The sequence below is a fragment of the Bos javanicus genome, chromosome 9, assembly GCF_032452875.1.
Source record: "Bos javanicus breed banteng chromosome 9, ARS-OSU_banteng_1.0, whole genome shotgun sequence".
NCBI lineage: Eukaryota > Metazoa > Chordata > Mammalia > Artiodactyla > Bovidae > Bos > Bos javanicus.
The window spans coordinates 60297154-60318423 of NC_083876.1; the positions used below are offsets into that span (position 1 = coordinate 60297154).

At 45.5% G+C, this 21270-nt stretch overlaps 1 protein-coding gene across 7 annotated transcripts in view; it reads left to right on the top strand.

The window, feature by feature from the left end:
• BACH2 (BTB domain and CNC homolog 2) overlaps positions 1 to 16534 on the top strand; it is a 398641-nt gene extending 382107 nt beyond the window's left edge. For all 7 annotated transcript variants that reach the window (XM_061427805.1, XM_061427804.1, XM_061427802.1 and 4 more), the window contains one exon: positions 4944 to 16534. In XM_061427805.1, the coding sequence (XP_061283789.1) occupies positions 4944 to 5429 (486 nt within the window). In that variant the 3' untranslated portion in view covers positions 5430 to 16534. The remainder of the gene's footprint in view (positions 1 to 4943) is intronic.
• Positions 16535 to 21270: the final 4736 nt, after the last annotated feature.

Below are 21270 nucleotides of genomic sequence, written 5' to 3' on the forward strand. Positions count from 1 at the left end.
CTAAATCCAGCTTGGACATCTGGAAGTTCACAATTCATGTACTGTTGAAGCCTGGCTTGGAGAAATTTGAACATTACTTTGCTAGCGTGTGAGATGAGTGCAATTGTGTGGTAGTTTGAACATTCTTTGGCATTGCCTTTCTTTGGGATTGGAATGAAAACTGACCTTTTCTGGTCCTGTGGCCACTGCTGAGTTTTCCAGATTAGCTGGCATATTGAATGCAGCACTTTCATAGCATCATCTTCCAGGATTTGAAAGAGCTCAACTGGAATTCCATCACCTCCACTAGCTTTGTTTGTAGTGATGCTTCCTAAGACCCACTTGAGAAACTTTGAATAAATGTTACTTGTCTGGACTTGTGGAGACAGTGGGGGAAGGAGAGGGTGGGGTGAACCAAGAGAGTAGCACTTACATATCTCCACTACCATGTATGAAATAGACAGCTAGTGGGAGGCTGCTGTACAGCACAGGGGGCTCAGCTCAGTGCTCTGTGACAACCTACAGGGGTAAGATGGGAGTGGGGGATGGGAATGAGGCTAAAGGGAGGGGATATATGTATAGGTATAGCTGATTCACGTTGCTATGCAGCAGAAACTAACACAGGATTGTAAAGCAATTAAAAAATTAAAGAAAAAATTTTTAATGTTACTGGTTCTCAAGATAGTCCTGGACATCGTGTTTTGTTTTCTTTTTAATCTAATTAACACCCACCAAGCAGGGAAGATTTACACATGTTCAGCAGCTCCCGTCACCTACACGATAAAGGCCAGGTTCCTCAACAAGATGCACTGTGCTGTCTGTGACTCAGTCTACCCCTCTAGTGTCACCTTCCAGTCCCTTCCTGGAACTGGACCCCCAAGAAAGTCAAACTCGGTGCACTTCCCCCAGCCCCATCTCCTGCTGTCTGTACCTCTGTGTTCCTGCCTCGGCTGTGTCTCCTCTACCTGGGACAGTCCTCGACTGTTTTCTTATCTGTGTCTTTTGTTCCTTAAAAGTCAGGTTACTGTCTCCTCCTAGAAACCCCTTTCCTGAGTCTTTGGTGAGGCTGAGTCTCTGTCCTCGGAGCCCTTTCTGACATCTGACTTTGTACTTATCACATTAGTCTTGCATTATCTGTGTATCTGTCTGTCTCCTCAATCCCGGCCCTAGACTGTAGATTCCTCATGACAAGGACAGTCTTGACGATCTCTGAGTCTCCAGTGCAGGCCCACTGAAGCCTCTCAGGAAATGTCTGTTGCCCTAAAATGTACTGGAAATTGTGACTGAGTCCTGGGATTGAAAATTCCTTCTCTTTTCAAGTTTTTCTTTAATGTTGTTCTAACAACAACAACGACGAGGCTTCCCAGGTGGCGCTAGTGGTAAAGAACCCTCCAGCCAATGCAGGAAATGTCTGAAATGCAGATTCAGTTCCTGGGCCAGAACGATCCCCTGGAGGAGGGCATGGCAACCCACTCCAGTATTCTTGCCTGGAGAATCCCATGGGCAGAGGAGCCTGGAGGGCTACAATCCATGGGGTCCCAAAGAATTGGACACAACTGAGCGACCAAGCACACACATGTAACAACAGCAACAAAAAATGTTTAATTTAAGCTGACATCAGGAAGCCAGATACTGCTGCTGGTGAGTATGGGTCTTCTGGAAGCCTGCTTGGCTTAGCTAGGTGCTCAGGCAAGGCTAGGCCTGCTGGGGATAAGCCATCGAACCTTAAGTATATGCCTATGGTAATTCTGGCCCTGCGCTCTTTTCCAGGTACAGGAATAAATCTAATCACCCATATTTGAGAAATGCCTGATTTTTTGTAATTAGATCTCTTCTCTGTGTACTTATGTCATACTGAACAAATTTAAAAAGTCTAAGCCACACACCGGGCAGAAACTTAGAGCTCTGTGCTGATATTGCTCAGCTGAAACCAGAGGGCATCTCCTAGTTCTCCCCTTGCCTTTTGGAAATCCCTTGAATAATGTGCTACCTTCCCCATGGAATGTGAGTGTCACATGCTCATCCACAGTACACCTGTGACTTAAAGCATCCTGCTGTTAACCGAGGCCTGGATTTATACGGCCTTTCCTGCAGAGAGCCAAAACACTGCCACAGGCAGCATTTCATTTTCTTCCTTCTAGAAAGTGGCCCAGGACATGTTGCAGGTCGGTGGGCATTGAGGGGTAGGTGACTTGGCCAAGAAGATGTGGCAGAATTGAGACCGAGATCCTTCCCAGGGATGGTGTTCCCTCTCAGTTTGCTGAGTTGCAGGTCCAGGGAAGGAGGTCCAAGTTGCACAGCTACTGGTGTAAGATATCCTTTCCTTGGGGGCCCTCCGGATGTGTTTTATTCCGTACCTCCACTTCCACCAGCTCGCTGGGGGGTGGTGTCCACAGGCTGGTCCCGCCCACTCACTCCCACTGGTCTCCCGCATGGCACTCACTCTGCTTTTGCAAACTCGCAAAATGTATTTCGCAAAATGTATGTCTCTCTCAAGTTGCACTTGTACATCTGTTTATTTTTCATCTTTAAAACATGTTTTCTTGATAAATTTATAAATATTTTAGCAGGTGCCCTTTCCCCGTGTAAATCTCTGTCTCCGACACACGTGCCCACACTGCCTGCCAGATTGCATTCGTGTTTCAGCACGTGCAGCTCCCATGTAGGAGACCCCGTGGTCATATGTTTGCCTCACTCTCCTCTCGCTCTCTCTCAATCTCTGGCTCTCTCTCTTCCCTCTTCCCTCTTCTCTCTCTCTTTCCCATCCTCTCTCATCCACTCCTCAGCCCTCAGCGTACCCTTGCAAAGGGTCAGGACTCACTTCACACCCCTTCAAATGTCCCGTCTCTCCATCCATTTCACTGCAATTGTGTCTCAGGGAGATTCCTTATGTTCTGTCTTGACACAGATAGTTATGGCCACATTTATCTCTCTGATAGGGTGATGAATTTTAGTTACACTAGAGTCTATATGGCATCTTCTCTGAGGAGAACATCTCAGAACCCTGGGCTAGTACACTAAGCCTGTCTTAGCACCTCTGTGGGCACTTTCCATGTCCAGAGAGACTGGGTACTTGAGACTCACTACACAGTCCTCAGCCATCATAGGAGGACTCGTTGTGTTCAGTCGGTCTGCTGCAAAGGCCAAGAGCGTGCTGATATAGGGTGAACCATAAGAAACTTCAGTAGTTGAGTTTTTTTTTGCAATTTTGATGTGTTTTTTTTAATAGACTTGCTTTTTTAGAGAAGTTTTAGGTTCATAGAAAAATTAAAGGGAAAATAAGAGTTCCCACCTGCTCCTTCCCTCTGCTCACTCACAGTCTTCTCAGAGTGGTGAGTCTGTATTGATAAATTGTAATCACTCAAAGTCCATAATTTGCCTTAGGGGTCACTCTTGATGTTGTATGTTCTGTGGGTTTGGACAAATGTATAATGATATGTATTTGCTATGACAGTGACGTGTTGCATGCCCTAAAAATCCTTTGTGTTTCAGTTATTCTTACCTCCCTCCCCAACCCCAACCCCTGGCAGATACTGATCTTTTTGTGTCTCTATAGTTTTGCCTTTTTACAGAATGTCTTATAGTTGGAATTGGTCAGTTATTTTTGACCTTCAGAAATCAAACCCTAATGTATCTGGGGGAGATTTTCAACTATAACGTTGGAAACTGAGAGTTTCCAATTGATTCTCTTCAAACCCCAAATACCAGGAAACTGGAACCTTGATTGTCTACAGTTTTCTGGTGGGTGGAGACTTTGCTGGTTGCTTGGCCACGGCTTCCCTGGTGGCTCAGCTGATGAAGAATCTACCTGCAATGGGGGAGACCTGGGTTCAATCCCTGGGCTGGGAAGATCCCCTGGAGAAGGGAACAGCTACCCACTCCAGTATTCTGGCCTGGAGAATTCCATGGACTATATATAGTCCATGGGGTCGCAAAGAGTCGGACAAGACTGAGCAACTTTCACTTTTTTAGCTAAGCCTCAGAAAAGGATGAAGAACTGCCACAGGGAAGGTGTCATGGATGCTGGCACATCTCAGTGGGCTGCTCAGATGGAAGATATGGCAAAAATATGGATAGGGAACTTTTAAGTTTCTAGATTCTGACCTAGTCATTCATGAATGCATGCGTGCCAAGTTGCTTCAGTCATGTCCAACTCTTTGCGACCCCATGGATTATAGCCCACGAGGCTCCTCTGTCCATGGGATTGTCCAGGCAAGAATACTAGAGTGAGTTGCAATGCCCTCCTCCAGGGGATCTTCCTGACATAGGGTTTGAACCTATGTTTCCTGTGGCTCGTGCATTGCAGGCAGATTCTTTATCTCTGAGGCACTGGGGAAGCCCCAGTCATTCTTGAGTTACACTCTAATGTAGGATGCAAAAAACTGAAGTAGGAACCCCCCACAGAACACAGGGTATCAGCTCCTCCCATTCAGGCTGGATCAGTTCAGTTCAGTTCAGTCGCTCAGTCATGTCCGACTCTTTGCGAACCCATGAATTGCAGCACGCCAGGCCTCCCTGTCCCTCACCAACTCCTGGAGTTCACTGAGACTCACGTCCATCGAGTCAGTGATGCCATCCAGCCATCTCATCCTCTGTCATCCCCTTCTCCTCCTGCCCCCAATCCCTCCCAGCATCAGAGTCTTTTCCAATGAGTCAACTCTTCGAATAAGGTGGCCAAAGTCCTGGAGTTTCAGCTTTAGCATCATTCCTTTCAAAGAAATCCCAGGGCTGATCTCCTTCAGAATGGACTGGTTGGATCTCCTTGCAGTCCAAGGGACTCTCAAGAGTCTTCTCCAACACCACAGTTCAAAAGCATCAGTTCTTCGGCTCTCAGCCTTCTTCACAGTCCAACTCTCACATCCATACATGACCACTGAAAAAACCATAGCCTTGGCTAGACCGACCTTTGTTGACAAAATAATGTCTCTGCTTTTCAGTATGCCTCTTTTTCCTGTCTTATCCAGGTGTGTGAGAAAGAGAAGCTGTTGTCAGAGAGGAATCAGCTGAAAGCATGCATGGGAGAACTGCTGGACAACTTCTCTTGCCTCTCCCAGGAAGTCTGCCGAGACATCCAGAGCCCCGAGCAGATCCAGGCCCTGCATCGGTACTGCCCTGTCCTCAGACCCGTGGGTCTTCCCACAGCCCCCAGTATTAACCCCACGCCCCTGAGCGTGGAGCAGAACCTTGCTGCCCCTCAGTGCGCGGTGGGGGAAAGTGCACCCTGCTGCTTGGAGCAGGGGGCAGCGGCCCCCGGCCCTCCCTGGGCCCCCAGCAACGCCTCAGAGAACTGTACTTCTGCTCGGAGGCTGGAAGGCACTGACCCAGGGACCTTCTCTGAGAGAGGGCCTCCCCTGGAACCCAGGAGCCAAACGGTGACCGTGGACTTCTGCCAGGAAATGACTGATAAGTGTACAACGGATGAACAACCCAGGAAAGATTACACCCAGTGACGGCCTGCCCCCGAGTTCTCAGCCCTCTCCCACACAGGTGTCCTTGGGTCAGGCTGCGGTGCTGTTCGTCTGTCGTCTGGAAGAACCGAGAAGGAATCTGGTGCACACTACAGCGGTCTTAGCAGCAATACTGTTTCTTAGTATTCTCTCCTCCCTTCAAGCAGGAGCAACATATAGTTACCTTCACAATGGTGCTACCCCTTGTTCAGGCAAGGAAAGACGACAGTGGCAACGCTGTCTGTCTGTGGGTTCATTTCAGTCTTTACAGGGATAGATTATAACACCTCTAGGACCCAACCACGGATTTCTTTTCTCAGTGGCCCATGTCACAAACCCTATCTCAGGAATTTCTTCTGAATGTTCAACTTTTTTCATGGAAGACAGCTTCTATACACATCAAAGTTTTATAGCTAGACTGTACATATTATATATATAATATATATGAAATATATTATCTCTCTCCATATGCAAAAGTCCTGCATGCCTCAATTTTCTCATCCTAAAACTGGAAACTTGGTTTCTCGTTTATAAACAGGTTCCAACATTCCTCTTCTTTTGTCTCTGATGCTAGAACCGGTTTGTAACTGTTAACCTGGTCGTTTTTCTTGCTTCACAGTTGAAGTTGTGCTTATTTATGGACAGAATTCAGTGTTGGAAGCTTTCTTTGACATTTTATTTCAGACCTTTTATTTTTTTGTTGGTTTAGTTTGATTTGGGCACTGTCAGACGGTGCCAGTTGAGTATCATAGGTTTTTTTTTTTTTTTTTTTTTTTGCGGATACTGTACAGTCAAGGTCAACTTTGCCACTTGCACTGAGTTTTGGGTCAAACCTATTTTCTTAAATGAAGTTGTCACTTCAGTATAACTCAAGTAAACTGTATATTCTTTGCTCTTACTTCAAAAAGTAAAACAGCTAATTAAAAAAAAAAAAAAGCACTCAGGTGATAATTATGTAAGAAAAACAATCTTGCCAAATAATGAATTCATCCTAGGATGTAGACAATAATCTGCTTGAATATTTTTATATCTCACCTCCTCCCCACCTTTTCCTAAGCAAAGTTAAAATGCAGAGAGTTCAGAGTTGATGTTCAGATTTCTAAGTGGGGAAAGAGTTTGGACATCTCACTGGAAAGTGCATTGAAACAGCGGGAATCGTCATGTTATACCGGAACTCAGCAGGCTTTGGCTCCTAGATACCAAGTTAGAACTGGTTTCTTAGACAGGGAGTAAGTCCCATTCATTTCAACACTGCCCCAGGCCTCTGCCTGCTCTGGATGTATAGGACAAGTAGGAACTTCTCCTTCAAAGGACTTGGCTGCTTGGCCACCCTGCCCCGGACCTGCCTCCCCTGGGACTCACCTGAGGGGGTTTGAGTCATCGCCCTGGGGGTCCCACCTTTCTGCGGCTGTCCTGGGGTTAATGCCGCTGGCCCCGCCCAAGTAGGAGAGAGCAGGACAGTTGTAGCCTGATGTCTGTTCCTGGCGCAGACAAAAGTATTTCTTTGTCCCTTCTTTCTCCAAATGCTTTAAGTTGCATCCTGAGGTTTTCCCACCAATTTTCTTGGTCTGAAGGCAGATTTCATCTGAGGCTTTGGACACGATGCTTCCAGGAGCCCTCCCTGCCCCTTACCCCCACCACGCACCTCCCTACTCTCTCCTGATGATGATTTCCTTCTTTTGCTGCAAAACCAGTTGGCTTGCAACCCACAGAGAGTGGCTTCCCTTGGCTCAGGGGGCATGTGGGCCCCTGGCTGCGTTTACAGGAAGGGGTGCAGACCCCTTGAAGCCTGTGTTGGGGGAGAGGTCAGCACCCCCTCTTCTGTGGGTCCTCCAGCTTGGCTGCGGGGAGGAGTCCCGAACAGTTTAATGTGGGGGTGGGGTGGTGGGCTGTGGGGACTAGATGGTTTTGTTTCTTCATTTGTGCCATTGTTTGGACGATATTAAAGCTGCATGTGAAAGGGGAAATTAGTATATGACGTAGGCGAAAAGTGAAATCATAGTAACATGTTTTAGTATTATTAACTTTTTTCTGTACAAATATTAGTGCTAAATGTTTAAATATGTATGAATGCCAGAAATTTGTTGGTTCATGCGGTAGGGTTTAAAAAAACAAAAAAAAAGGCTTTTCTTTGAAAATAGTTCCACTTTTAGAACCTGCCTCTGGGTTTTTGTTTTTTCTCGTGTGTGTGTGTGTGTGTGTGTGTGTGCACTTGTCTAAGATACGTTTTGCTCCTGCTGAGTCGAAGCTGCGGTTTCTGTTGTGGCTGTTGGAATTTCTTGGCCTAGTTCTGTGCTTCTCTGAGGTTTGCCTTTGGGGAAAACTGGGGACAGCTCCAGTTTAAACTCAGTGTGAAAGCCGTGATCCATCATAGGTGTGTGTTCTGGTGGAAGAGTTGGCTAAAAGGTTTGTTGTTTTTTTTTTTTTTTTGGTTTTTTAACTCTCTTGTTGCCTTTTTTAAGTGACCTCCTCTTCTTTTAAAAAAGGAATGTTTTCTGCTCATATCATAACCAGGTCCAAACTGGCTCATTGCTGTGAATGACCCTGGTACCCACTCATGTGCACCTGGTCATCTTGACCCCGTTTTGAACGCCCCCCTTTCCTTTGTCCTGCGCTGCTGGCTTCCAGCTGGGGAGGGGGTTCCTATATTTCTCTCCCCCAAACTCAGCCCATGGCCTCCTCTGGCCAGCTCCTGCCTCAAATGTCTTCCTCTTCCCTAACCACACCCTTGCCATGCCTGCCATGGGAACCAGTTAAAAACACTGCTGGAGAAACCGTCTTTCGATTTCTTGGAGATTTGAACAAGTTGTTGGAATTTGGTTCACTGTCCACCAGGAACAGCGACTGGCTTTTTTCAGTTGTTGACATGACATGTCTGTGTCTCTTACTGGTCTGAACCATGTGCTTGTCAAGATTATTTCCAGGTTGATTCAAAGGGAGGACTAGCTGGGGACCAGGGTCCAGGTTGCCTCAAGTGGAGTTTTAAAACCAGCCTGTCTCCTTTTCTTGGGATCCATTAGTGAAACCCGAGTCTTTTATGAACGAGAAAAGCAAGTTAACAGCAAGGAATAGTGTTTGTGTGGAATGGTGACATCTAGTTGTACCATTAAGGTTCTATCCTTACAGATATAAGGAACTCTGGCATTTATATTCCAGCCATGAAATGTTCAGGAGGGTCCTTATGACAGGAAATTGTGTCTCCAAGTGGCCGGGGTAGGCATGGGCTGCTGCAGCAGGGACAATGGAGGTGATCCTGTGGCTACTTAACATCTGCCTGAAACTAGTCCTCCCCTCGGATCTGCCTTTTTCCTGCTTGTGTCTCCAGACAACCTCACTTCGTTCAGATTGGTCCGGCTTGGGCAGGTGCATGCTTTGCTGTATATGTCTGTTTCTCTGCGTTATCTGGGGGTGCCTTGAATAAAATAACTTCATGACATACTGATTCTGGAACAAAACCATGGCAAAAACAAACAAACAAACAAAAAAAGCTGGAAAAGTGACTAGGCCACCTGCTTCTCCTCTTCTGGGTTCCCTTACTAATGACTCAGGCATCAGAGGTGATGCTGCCGTAGAGAAGGGTATTTTGTATAGTGTACAAGTAATTTATTAACTGTATTTCTAAAGGTATGCTGCTTTAAAGATGCACTATGATTTTGGATTTAATCCTTGTGTTGCTTTCCCAAGGAAGTAAAAAAAAAAAAAAAAAGGCTGATGATTAGTATGTCAGCTGCCACTTCTCCTTGAAAAGGAAGGCAGGGACCAGCAACAGAATTCGCATGAGGGGACTTCTAAAAACCAGGTGGGCACACTGAAGTCCAGTGCTATTATCAAGAGGTCTAAACCTATACTTTCTCTCTAAATGCTTTATGATTGCCAATAAAGAAGAAGAAATGAACAGACAAAGGTGCGAAAATATACAGCTTTGAAGAACCCACTTGCCCCTTCAAGCTGATCCATGTGCTAGATTATGTAGCATAATCCTTTCAAAAGGAGTAAAAACCTGCAAAGCTCTTTAGACTCCCTATTGGTTCCCTGCTGCTACTGCTACTGCTAAGTCGCTTCAGTCATGTCCGACTCTGTGCGACCCCATAGACGGCAGCCCACCAGGCCCCGCTGTCCCTGGGATTCTCCAGGCAAGAACACTGGAGTGGGTTGCCATTTCCTCCTCCAGTGCATGAAAGTGAAAAGTGAAAGTGAAGCCACTCAGTCGTGTCCGACTCTTAGCGACCCCATGGACTGTAGCCTACCAGGCTCCTCCGTCCATGGGATTTTCTAGGCAAGAGTACTGGAGCGGGGTGCCATTGCCTTCTCCCTAGCTCTGTACATTATAACCGTTTTCAACTAGGAGCCACTTAATAAATGACTTCAAACTGCACCAGTAGAACTTAACATTTGTTGGAGGAGTTGCTGATCAAGAGGACAAAAAGAATGAAGTTTTGTCCTCAAATCACTATAAACAGGCAAAGAAACACAATTTTTTTTTTTTTTTAAAGAATAAAGCTATTCACTGGATCATGAGTTAGTCTTTCTTCCCCAAATTGAGGATTTTGCTGTGGGTTCCATTACTGGCAAGTCAGTGCTCAGTGGGAAGCCTTTGTGGAATTGGAATTCATGCACGCATTGTGTGTGCCTGGAGGCATTCTGTGTGTAAGCTGTGTGTGCCGAATACTGCCCAAGCTATCTCCTGACCCAAGCATCGAAGACGGATGCTGCAGAATAAAATATATTTGTACACAAATAGTGCGTGCAAGCAGTCTTTGTACATAGAAAAAAACCTATTGTGGCAGATGGAGGATAAATTATTCGACTGACGGTGCAAAAACATTTCTTGCAAAGAAAAGTAAGTGTATAGTATTTTCCTAAACTCCACCTTGGAGATAGTATTTATAGCAAATGAGTATCAGTGCATTTTCATTGTCATATGACAAGGATGCTGCCATGTTGTGAAGAAAACCCACTCGGTTGCAGAGGCCCACCTTCATAGCTCTGGTTTCCTGTTTCGACACGGTGTGTGCGTTTCACTCTCCAGCAAAGGACAACCAACTTTGACTTTCCTTTCCATTCCAGTGGACTGACCTCAGATAACACAGTGGCCTCCTTAGATACAGAAGTGCACCCAGAGTATGCATTTCAGGTAGACTCAACTGCAGCACCGGACGCTCCTGTGGGGACAGGAAAGAGTGAAGGGATTTGGACAAAGAGAGGTTTTCTTCCTACAGTTTGATGCTAAGTCTTCTACCAAAACATGCCTGGAGGCAGAGGGGTGACCTCCACGGGAGTCCTAACAGTGCAGTGTGCATGTGTGAACGCTGAGAGGCCCATTCACGCCCCGGCGTAAAAGACCTGCCACTTCTAGTGAGAGATTCAGACGCTTCCACGGGCGTTCAGGAGCTTCGGGCACTGGTCAGACACGGTGAGCCGTTCAAGACAAGTGCCACCTTTGCTTGTGAGGTCCTATGGGCCTGTGAGAATTTGTTCCAGAACCAGTCTAATGCAAGTGCACCTCCAATCTATGCCTTACAAACTCCAGAGGCCATTTTCAAAACAGGGTTTTCTCAGTGTATGCAAGGGGCTACTGCCCCTCTCCTCTTCCTCCCCAGGTCGAACAATACGGACAGTTTTCACACATATCTACCTGTATAACCCTCTGTACCTCTCATAACTGGTCAACGACTGTAACAGGTTACATCAGGTGTTTTTCTACATACTTTTTACACAAATTCTATGCGATTAATGTAACTTAATTCAATGCATCATTTTGTTGTACTAGTTCTTAGGCTTGTCTTTTTATTTCCTAAGTGATTGTGGTTTTTTCTTGTGGTTTTTATTGTAAAAATGAAATGGCTGTTGATGCTTATTCTCTGTAACTAAGAATTTTTACCTTTTTTGGGGGAAGAAAAAAAGCATTGTTATGAACTAATGAATGGAAACTTCATTTACTCATTGTAAATACACTATTGTGCAAAAAAAAAAATTCACTCAATTGAATTGCTAGTGTTAACTGAATTTTGTCTAGACACCATTTCTGTTGATGAAATAAAGACATATCATTATGCATTGTAAACTGATTTTCTCTGATCCCTGTGTTGGAGATTATAGAGCCAGAGGCCTTCGGAACGGTTTCCTTCGAGAGAGGCCATGCCTCTCCCTTGTTTGGACCCTTACCTGCTACCTGATTAATCTGATAAGAAATCTTAAAAGTGTGATAATGCTAAATGCAGTTCTTCAACTCTCAATTTAAAAAATCCTTAATGCCTTTGAGAGTAGACAAAAGGCACTAAACCCAGTTTCCTGGTTTTGATATTGTGCTATCATTATGCAGAAAGTCACCTTTGGGGGAAGCTGGATGAAGAATATTGCTTCTTACTAAGGCATGTGAATCTATATCTCATAATAATAGGTTTAAGTGAAAAAGCTAAATGAATGCAAATGGGGAAAAGGAAAAACCAATGCCAGATACAGTAAATTGCAGGGCAGAGAGTTTAGAATTGGTTAGGGCAGAAATACAGCTAAGCCAGAAAAGAATATTTGATCACTTTGAGTCTGAATTTTGCTGTAAAGGGAAAACGAGATACTGAATGGCGGGCAGCCCAGATGACGTGAGTACGCTGGACTCATGAGTGGTCTGGCAGTGAGGATGGAGTCATGTGATAGCAGGAGATAGCTGAGCTGCTGGGATCTGAGCTTCTGGAAGTGCCCAACTCCATTAGCCAGGTGGGAAAACAAATTACCAACTGCTAAACTCCACTCCCTCCATGGGCTCCCCACTGAGGCAGAGCTTCAGGGAGCATCTAACAGGATTAGCAAATATTCTCTGTTGTGAAATCACCATGGTCCAAACATCTCAGGTGTTAGTTCAGTTCAGCCGCTCAGTCGTGTCCAACTCTGTGATCCCATGGACTGCAGCACGACAGGCCTCCCTGTCCATCACCAACTCCTGGAGTTTACTCAAACTCATGTCCATTGAGTCAGTGCTGCCATCCAACCATGTCATCCTCTGTTGTCCCCTTCTCTTCCTGCCTTCAATCTTTTCCAGCATCAGGGTCTTTTCAATTGAGTCTGTTCTTTGCATCAGGTGTTAGAGGTTAAGAAGAGAGTCCTTTGCCTGAAGGCATGAAGTTATTCCGTCCATTCTGGGGAAAGGGTGGGTCATGATTCCAAAATTCTCTGTAGGAAAACCTGTTCGTTTAGAACCAACGGTTATTTGCACTTTCCACCTGACTTTAGTGCTTGTGGCAGGGAATGACCACTGAGGCTCTTACATCCTGCAGAAGGGAAGCATTCAAACACCACCCAGCCCCAGATGGGCAGCAGTCATTCTCTTTCCTACTTTATTTTTTTTTAATTAATTAATCTGGCTGCATCTGTTCTTGTGGCAAGAAGGACCCTTCTAGTTGTGACATACAGGGTCATTTTTTTTAATTGTGATATGTGGGATCTACTTTTCTGACCAGGGGTCGAACTCCAGCCTCCTGCATTGGGAACATGGAGTCCTAGCCACTAGACCATCAGGGAAGTCCCTCTCTCCCCTACTTTGAATGTGCACCTTAGGTGTGAATAGAATCTACTTCTAGAGCACAATGAGGAGTCTCAGTCTGCCTTCTCCCTGTCAGCAGGTCTAGTGCATGTTGTTTGGAAAAAACTGAGCTGTTCTTGGAAATAGTTCTAGAACTTTTCACTCTTCTGCAGCTCATCACCCCAGCCCCTCAGTTAGGATGCATTACCATGACCGTACTCCATGTCTCCCATAAGCTTGTGATGGTGTCCAGAGTGGAATGGGCTTCCAATTCTCTGCACTGAGCACCTCTGTTTTCCTGGCATAAATAAATATCATACTTCCTGGTATCAGGGAATCAAGGTCCAGAGAGATGGAGAAAGCTGCACTTCCCACATCCCACTATGAAAGTGTCTTTCCTTTCATTTGAATCAAGAGCATCATCCCTTCTGTCCCCTTCCCCACCCCTGCTCCTACATATCTGGACATCCACTTGCTGCTGAAGGTCTGCTCAACCAGAAAGAGGCAGGACTGTTTCTTCGTGGCTAGTTTTCACTCTCTCCCCTTGAAGATAAGTGTACCCCTGAGGCACTGACTTTCATCCTAAAGCAATGGCTGGAAACCGTCAGAGATACAGCAGCATTTACTGGAAGCATTACATTTACGCTGTGTCGTTTTATTTTTTTTTTAATCTCTATTTGTGTAGTACAGTTCATGACCCTATAAAGGCTTTGGAGAGTGAAGAAAATTTAAATTACAAAAAAGGGGGGGCGGTGCAGGAGAGGTGGAGAACAGTGCCATGTAGGCTTCTGAGTCTCTCATAATTAATGTGTTGACAAGAAAGGACAGGACACCAGGGAATAAGGAACAGACTGGGGAGTTGGAAGCGATGGGTAGTGTCTGGTCTTTGGCATCTATACATAAACATACGTTCGCTCAACCACCACTGGGCTACATACTGGCCATCCAAAATTTAAAATGCACAGCCTTACACTTAAAGTCCTCACAGGCTCGTCGAGGAAACAGATGTGTCAATAAAGCATTGTGCAGGGGCTGCTGATGGTTATGGGCAAGAGAGAGAGTGCGGGGAGTATGGGCCTTAGAGCAACAAGATCTGGGTTTGAATTCCAGCTGTAAAGCAGGGACTTCAGCCAGAATTTAGCTATGGGGCAGGTTACTTGATCTCTCTGAGCTTTCTCTGATCTATAAAATGGGGACAAACAACAACTTTACACCGCTGTTGTATAGGTTTGGAGAAGGAAGTGGCAACCCACTCCAGTATTCTTGCCTGGAAAATCCCATGGACGGAGGAGCCTAGTAGGCTACAGTCCATGGGGTTGCAAAGAGTCTGACACGACTGAGCGACTTCACTTTCATAGGTTATAGATAATGTGACTTAGGCACCTGGAATATGGAATGCCCCTGAAAATGGTACCTAACTGGGCTTGGCCCTGGCATCATTTTAATCCTCCTGGTCTTCACACGCTCTTTTACCAACTCCCTGCAGAAAAGACCTAACACTGACTCACATTTCCACACCTCATTTCCTCCTCTGCCAACTCAGAACACAGAAGACTCAGGAGCCATTTGGGCTAAAAGCATAGACCAGCCCCTACCAGTGCTGCGCTCCCTTCTGCAACACCCCAGGCAGTTATCCAGGATAGTGTTCTCCAGAGAGACAGAACCAATAGGAGATTTTATTAGAGAGACAGATACAGGTTGATTGATTGATCGACTGGATGATTTGTTGGTATTGATGCATACAATTATGGAGGCTAAGAAATTTCACAATCTACATCTTTTGTTAGCTGGAGGCCCAGGGAAGCTGGTGGTATAGTTTTGAGAACTGCAGAGTCAATGATGTAAGTCCCAGTCCAAGGGAGAAGACTGACATTCCAGCTCGAGACAGCAAATTTATCCTTCCTCAACCTTTCTATTCTGTGCAGGCTCTCAACAGATTGGGGGCTGCTCTGTCACACTGGGAGGGCAATCTGCTTTACTCAGAGAGTACAGGAGATACCAGGAGGGAGGGAATGAACGTGAGGCAGGAGCCAGCCCATGAAGGCTCCATGTGCAGGCTAAGGAGTGCGGATTTTGTGCCTTTGGAACGAATTGATTCTCCTGATAACCTGAAACCTTTGTTAGAAGGTGTGTGGCCAGAGATAGGAGAGTCTGGCCATGAGACGGAGGATGGAGGAGCTAAGTGTCTCCTGCCTTGGGAATTCACCCCACCTTTATGATTCTCAGAACTCAACCAACCAGCCTCACAGATTGGAGAGTTAGTGGAATCACAGCATGCTCTATAAGAAGTGTTCAGTGCTTTCTGCTGGATGGCTCGGGGCCCCTGGGAGGGTGGGGTGCAGGAGGAAGCGGTGCCAACTCCAGTCTCTCCTCTGGAGGTCAGTAATGAGATCCCACCAGCACCTGTTGGCCCACAGTCATGGCATCACCACTGATGATGTATGAGTCCAACAGAACGATAAAGTCATGCAATGCCAGTGTTCACCAGCGTTGTCATCCATATTTTATGTCATAGCATGTAGGTATGAAGATGCAGCTGCTTCATCCCCAAGAAATGCCAAGGTGATGAGAGGAAGAAAACAAGAATCTCCCCTCCCACCTCCTGTGTACAGACAGGAAGTATGCTGAGCCCAGGCTGCGGGCAGAGCTCCCAGGCTGCTCTGGACCCATGTTCAAGGGTCCAAACTGCTGCTGCTGCGGAGTCGGCTGCTGGCCGGGAGGGTAGTACATCCCACTTCTCCTCCCTTCAGGTGGCAGCTCTGGCCCCTAGATTTTCTCTGATGGAATACAGTGCCTCCCTGGTGTACGCAGAGCATCAGATCAGCTTCAGGAAGTGTGGCCAAGTAGGGCAGCGAGAGGCTGACCCCAGAGGTCAGGGGGCCCAGCTGGGAGCTTCTGATGCACAGCCACTGCCTGACCAGGGGTTCCGGAGGGGATGGTTCTGAGTTTCTCCTGCAGTTTGAGCTCACAGACATACAACTTTTATTTCGCAGATGCCAGCTCTCTCCTGGGTTCATTTTTTCTGATCCCAGGCATGGATTATTTTTTCATAATAGATGAAAGTTCTAGAAGCATGTTCTGAAACAAAACGAACAAAACAGACTCAGAAGGGCTAGTAAAAGCTAGTCCTGCCCACCCACCCAAGACTCTGTGTGTGTCACAAATATCCTAAATCCAAACAAAACCCTCTACAGAAGATAGTCCCCTCCCCACATCACCCAGAGAAGAATGTCCAGGTAAGAGGTTCTGTTCCCAGACAGCGTTGCAGCATAAGATCTGAATCCCACCTGCCATCTCCTCCTCTTCTTCCAGTTGTGCTTGTTGGGTCCAGAATCCAGGTCTAAAACTAAAAGGCCAACCTTTTCCTAATCTCCATCTTTGTCCCCTCCACAACTAACCAGAGTGCCTGACTTTGCAATAATGTGGAATGGGAACATGGATCCAAATGTAGATGATTCATTTTGTAATAATCGATCCTAAAAATATACTACACTTAGGCTGACTGTAATGCAGGAGACCTGGGTTTGATCCCTGGGTCGGGAAGATCCCCTGGAGAAGGGAATGGCTACCCACTCCAGTATTCTTGCCTGGAGAATTCCATGGACAGAGGAGCCTGGAGGGCTACAGTCCATGGCTCACAAAGAGTTGGATATAACTGAATGACTATCACTTTCACAGGGAGAGCAAGAAGCAGCAATGGGAAAAGGAACTTGGGTTGGGTCAGACAAGTTTAGGGTAAAATTCCAGCTCATTCACTCATTCAATAAATATTCATTTATGTTCCTGCTGTGTCCCAAAGACTGTGGTTTACCACATCCTAATTGCATGACTTGGACAAGTCATCTACTTCCATATTCTAAAATGGAAATAATCACAGGGTCACAATGAGGAAACCCATGTCAGTGTCTAGACCAGAATCAGGGACTCCATAAAATGGGAGACTTTCTCCCTCTTCTTTAGATTCTTTGGCAACTGATATATTATAGAAAACTTCTCTAGTAAAAAGTTCAATAAATTATAACAATCAGCCCTCCAAACATCCATCTAATTACCCATGTTGATAATGCTGTGTCAAAAAAAGACCTTCTCAAATGAGGCAAAGAACCTAGAAGTCACAGAGATTTTAGATTTAGTACAATATTAAAAGTTTAAAGACACCATACACAACGATAAGAAATAAGCAGACTGGGAGAAAATCTTACAATGTGTATATTGACAAGGCATTAATATAATACCATAAAAGAGCTCCTAGAAACCACAGGAAAAACAAATATCTCAACAGAAAAATAGACAAGGATAATTCATGATAGAAATACAGATGGCTAATAAACATAGGAACAACTTTACTAGTGATCATGGAAATTTAAAGTAAAACAAAGGGAAACATTTCTAATTTATCAGACTGAGGGTGGGGATAGATAATGACTGAGTGTGGAGATAGATAATGTCTGAGTGTGGATAAAAAGTGCTAATGTGCTGGAAAGAGGATAAATTGGCATAGTCCTTCCTGAGCAAAAATTGGCAGCATCTATCAAAATGTAAAATATGCATGCCTGTTAAAACCAATAATTCCACTTCTAGGTACCTATCACAGAGAAGGCGATGGCACCCCACTCCAGTACTCTTGCCTGGCAAATCCCATAGGCGGAGGAGCCTGGTTAGGCTGCAGCCCATGGGGTCGCGAAGAGTCTGACACAACTGAGTGACTTCACTTTCACTTTTCACTTTCATGGATTGGAGAAGGAAATGGCAACCCACTCCAAGGTTCTTGCCTGGAGAGTCCCAGTGACAGCAGAGCCTGGTGGGCTGCCATCTATGGGGTCGCACAGAGTCAGACACGACTGAAGTGACTTAGCAGCAGCAGGTACCTATCAAAGTATGTATGAAACATTCATTGCAACATTGTTTGCAGTAGAAAAAAGTTAGAATGGCTAAGTCGTCATTAAGTATCTTATGGTTCACCTATCTCATGGAAAAGCATGAAGCATATCCAACTGAGGCATCTCCATGGGTACTGAAATGAAGAGTTCCCAAGACATCTCATTAATTAATCAAAAGCAAATGGCAGAGACATCTCTACAGCAGGATCACATTTATATTTTTGAAAACATATAACAAATATATGTGGACATATATTTGTACTCTAAGACAGATTATGAATGCAGTGAGGGAGGTAGGGGAACACAGCCTGTGCTGTTCACAGAGATGGCCTTTGGTGGAGGGAAATGGGAATTGAGTCCAGGTGAGAGTGAGAGATGAACCCTCATATAGTCAGATTCACATTTTACTCGGTGTCCTTTTATACTGATTGAATGTTTTTCAATGAACATGTATAACTTTAATTTGAAAACTAAGAAAAAAGACTCTTCTTTCAAACCAATAATAGTAGTACCCCTGGAGTGAGTCACACTCCCCTCTTACCTTAGCACTATACAAGCCTCCGAGCTGGTCTCTTGACTGCACTCTTATCCCCTGTCTTGGGCCATTTGGGCTGCTATTAAAAAAAATACCCTAAACTGGGGAGAAACGTAGGGACTTCTCTGGCAGTCCAGTGATTAATAATCCACCTTCCAGTGCAGGGAACATTAATTTGATCTCTGGTTGGGCAACTAAGATCCCACCTTCCTCGGGGCAACAAAGCTCACATGCAGCAACTACGGAGCCTGCAGGCCACAACTGGAATGCCCAAGTGCATAATGGAAGATCCTGAGTGCCTAATGCAGCCAAAAATAGATAAATATTTAAAAACAAAAGAAGAATAGAAATGTATTGCTCATATTTCTGGAGACTCGGGATTCTAAGACAAAGGCACTGGCAGATTCAGCGTCTGGTGTGAGCCTTCTTCCTGGCTCATAGATGGTCATCTTTTCATTGTACCCTCACATGGTGGGTGGGCTAGGGAACTAACTGATGCCCTCTTTAAAAGGGCTCTAATCCCATTCGAAAGGGTTCCATTCTTATGATCTAATCACCTCCCAAATGTCCCACTTTCAAACACCATTGCACTGGGGGATAAGGTTTCAACATATGAATCTGGGAGAGACAAACATTCAGACTACAGCATCTCTACAATAGGCTCATCAGAAACAGTGATTTTAAAAATATATGTATCATGGGCTTCCATGGTAGTCTAGTGGTTAAGAATTCACCTGCCAATGCAGGGGACATGAGTTCAGTCCCTGGTCTGGGAACTAAGATCCCATAAGCCCTGCAGCAACAAAGGCCACGTGCCACAACTACTGAAGCCCACGTACCCAAGAGCCCATGCTCTGCAACAAGAGAAACCACTGCAACGAGAAGCCTGCACACCACAACTTGAGAGCAGCCCCCACTCTCTACAACTAGAGAGAGCCCACACACAGCAACAAAGACCTAGTGCAGCCAAAAATAAGTAAATTAATTAAATATATATATGTATCAGACCACCACCATTCCTGTGCCATCCAGCTCTAATTCCTTTCCATGGCCTATAAAGCCTGACATATCAGCTCTTGCCCATTTCAACCTCATCATCTCTAATTCTCCCCTCCATGATCACGCCCCAAGAGTGCTCCCTGGGACCTTAGCACACAGCTCACACCATCAGTCACACTGAGGTCCTTGGGTAGGTGGGGCAACACAGGCAGAGGGATTAGGAAGTACAAAGGTCCTCAGCACTGTGGAGCTACAGGAGAGTGCTCTTTATCGTCACTTTAACATCACAAAAGATCAGAGGTGTTCACAGGGCAATCTTCTTCCTAATGCCAAAATCTTCCTACTCTACAGTGGTAGTTCATATTGGAATCACTGGAGAAGGTGAAGGTGAAGTCGCTCAGTTGTGTCCGACTCTTTGCAACCCCATGGACTGTAGCCTACAAGGCTTTTCCATCCATGGGATTCTCCAGGCAAGAATACTGGAGTGGGCTACCATTTCCTTCTCCAGGGGATCTTCCTGACTCAGGGACTCCCGCATTGGAGGCAGACGCTTTAACCTCTGAGCCACCAGGGAAGGCAGAACTTTAAAAATACTGGTACTCAGGCTCTTTCTGCAGAGGTTCTTATTACACCATTTTTCAAAGCTTCCCTGCAGATTTAAAGTAGAATTGGGCATGAGAATGACTACTTTACAGCACCTCTGACAAGTGAAGGCATTCATTGATGAATGCCATTCCATACCCTCTCCATTACAGAGGGGAGCCTGGGTTCCTAAAACTCAACCAGCCTTCCTCCCCATGCTCACTGGGCCAGGCTAAAAGGACTAAAAGTCTGCTCTCCATGCCTAATGAATTCCATCCTTAAAGAATCAAACTTGATAGAAACTTAATCAATAACTAACAGGCTTAGACTTGAAGAAACTGCGAGATTTCAGTGGTGATGTCAAGGAAAATGTCTTGGAGTATAAATCATGGCTCTTGCAGGTGGTTTTCCTGACCTTTTAAAATAGAGTGGATTTCTTTTGCAGGACAGTTCTCTGCAAGGGGAATGTGTGGCAAAGAAACTGGGGTCTCTACTTGAACTCATTTTATTCTGAAACACCAACTGCTACAATCAGAATGCATCTGACTGACCCTGAAAAATTCAGTTCTCTGGGACCTAATACAGTGTAAAAAACTGTTTATAGTCCATATATTGAAAATGGATGCCAACAATCCTTTGCTTGATGCACTAATGTCTTTCCTTTTTTTGGCCGCACCATGAGGCATGTGGGACCGAATTTTCACCCCACAGAGATCGAACCCCTGCCCTGCACTGGAAGGTGAAGTCTTAACCACTGGCCACTGGGTAAGTCCCAACTGCTCTAATTTCTCATGCAAGCTCCCTCTGTTTGCAGTAAGTATGATGTGTCAGCCACAGTGCTCTGGAGTTGACAGCTGTGACCTCAATCTCCAAGTCTCCCTACCATCTGGGGAGTGCAGTGGCCTGTCAACTCTGAAAGAGGCTTGGGGGAAAGTGACCATTAGTAGGAAAGCTCTGTGACCACAGGCATTATTTATAATTCCTAGAAACATAACAAAGAAGAAAGGGGAAGATGAAAATAGAAAGAGGGCCTGTCACCCTCATCGTCTTTTCTCCAAGTTCTGCAGCATGGCCTGTCTCTCCCAAAATATAATCTGAGATGAAGAAATCTGCCTCAACTAAACACTGCCGTTCTTCCCTCAGTTCTCTGCCAATACAAAGGCTTCTCTCACATGGAAGGAGGTACAAGAGACAGAAAATGATGAAAATTGTCATACTGACTTCACAAATGCAGATAAGAAGCAGGGGTCACTGGCAAGATTACTCTAAGATGGTGAATCTCAACCCTGGTGGCATATTGCAATCACCAAGGGAGTTTTAAAAACACTGATC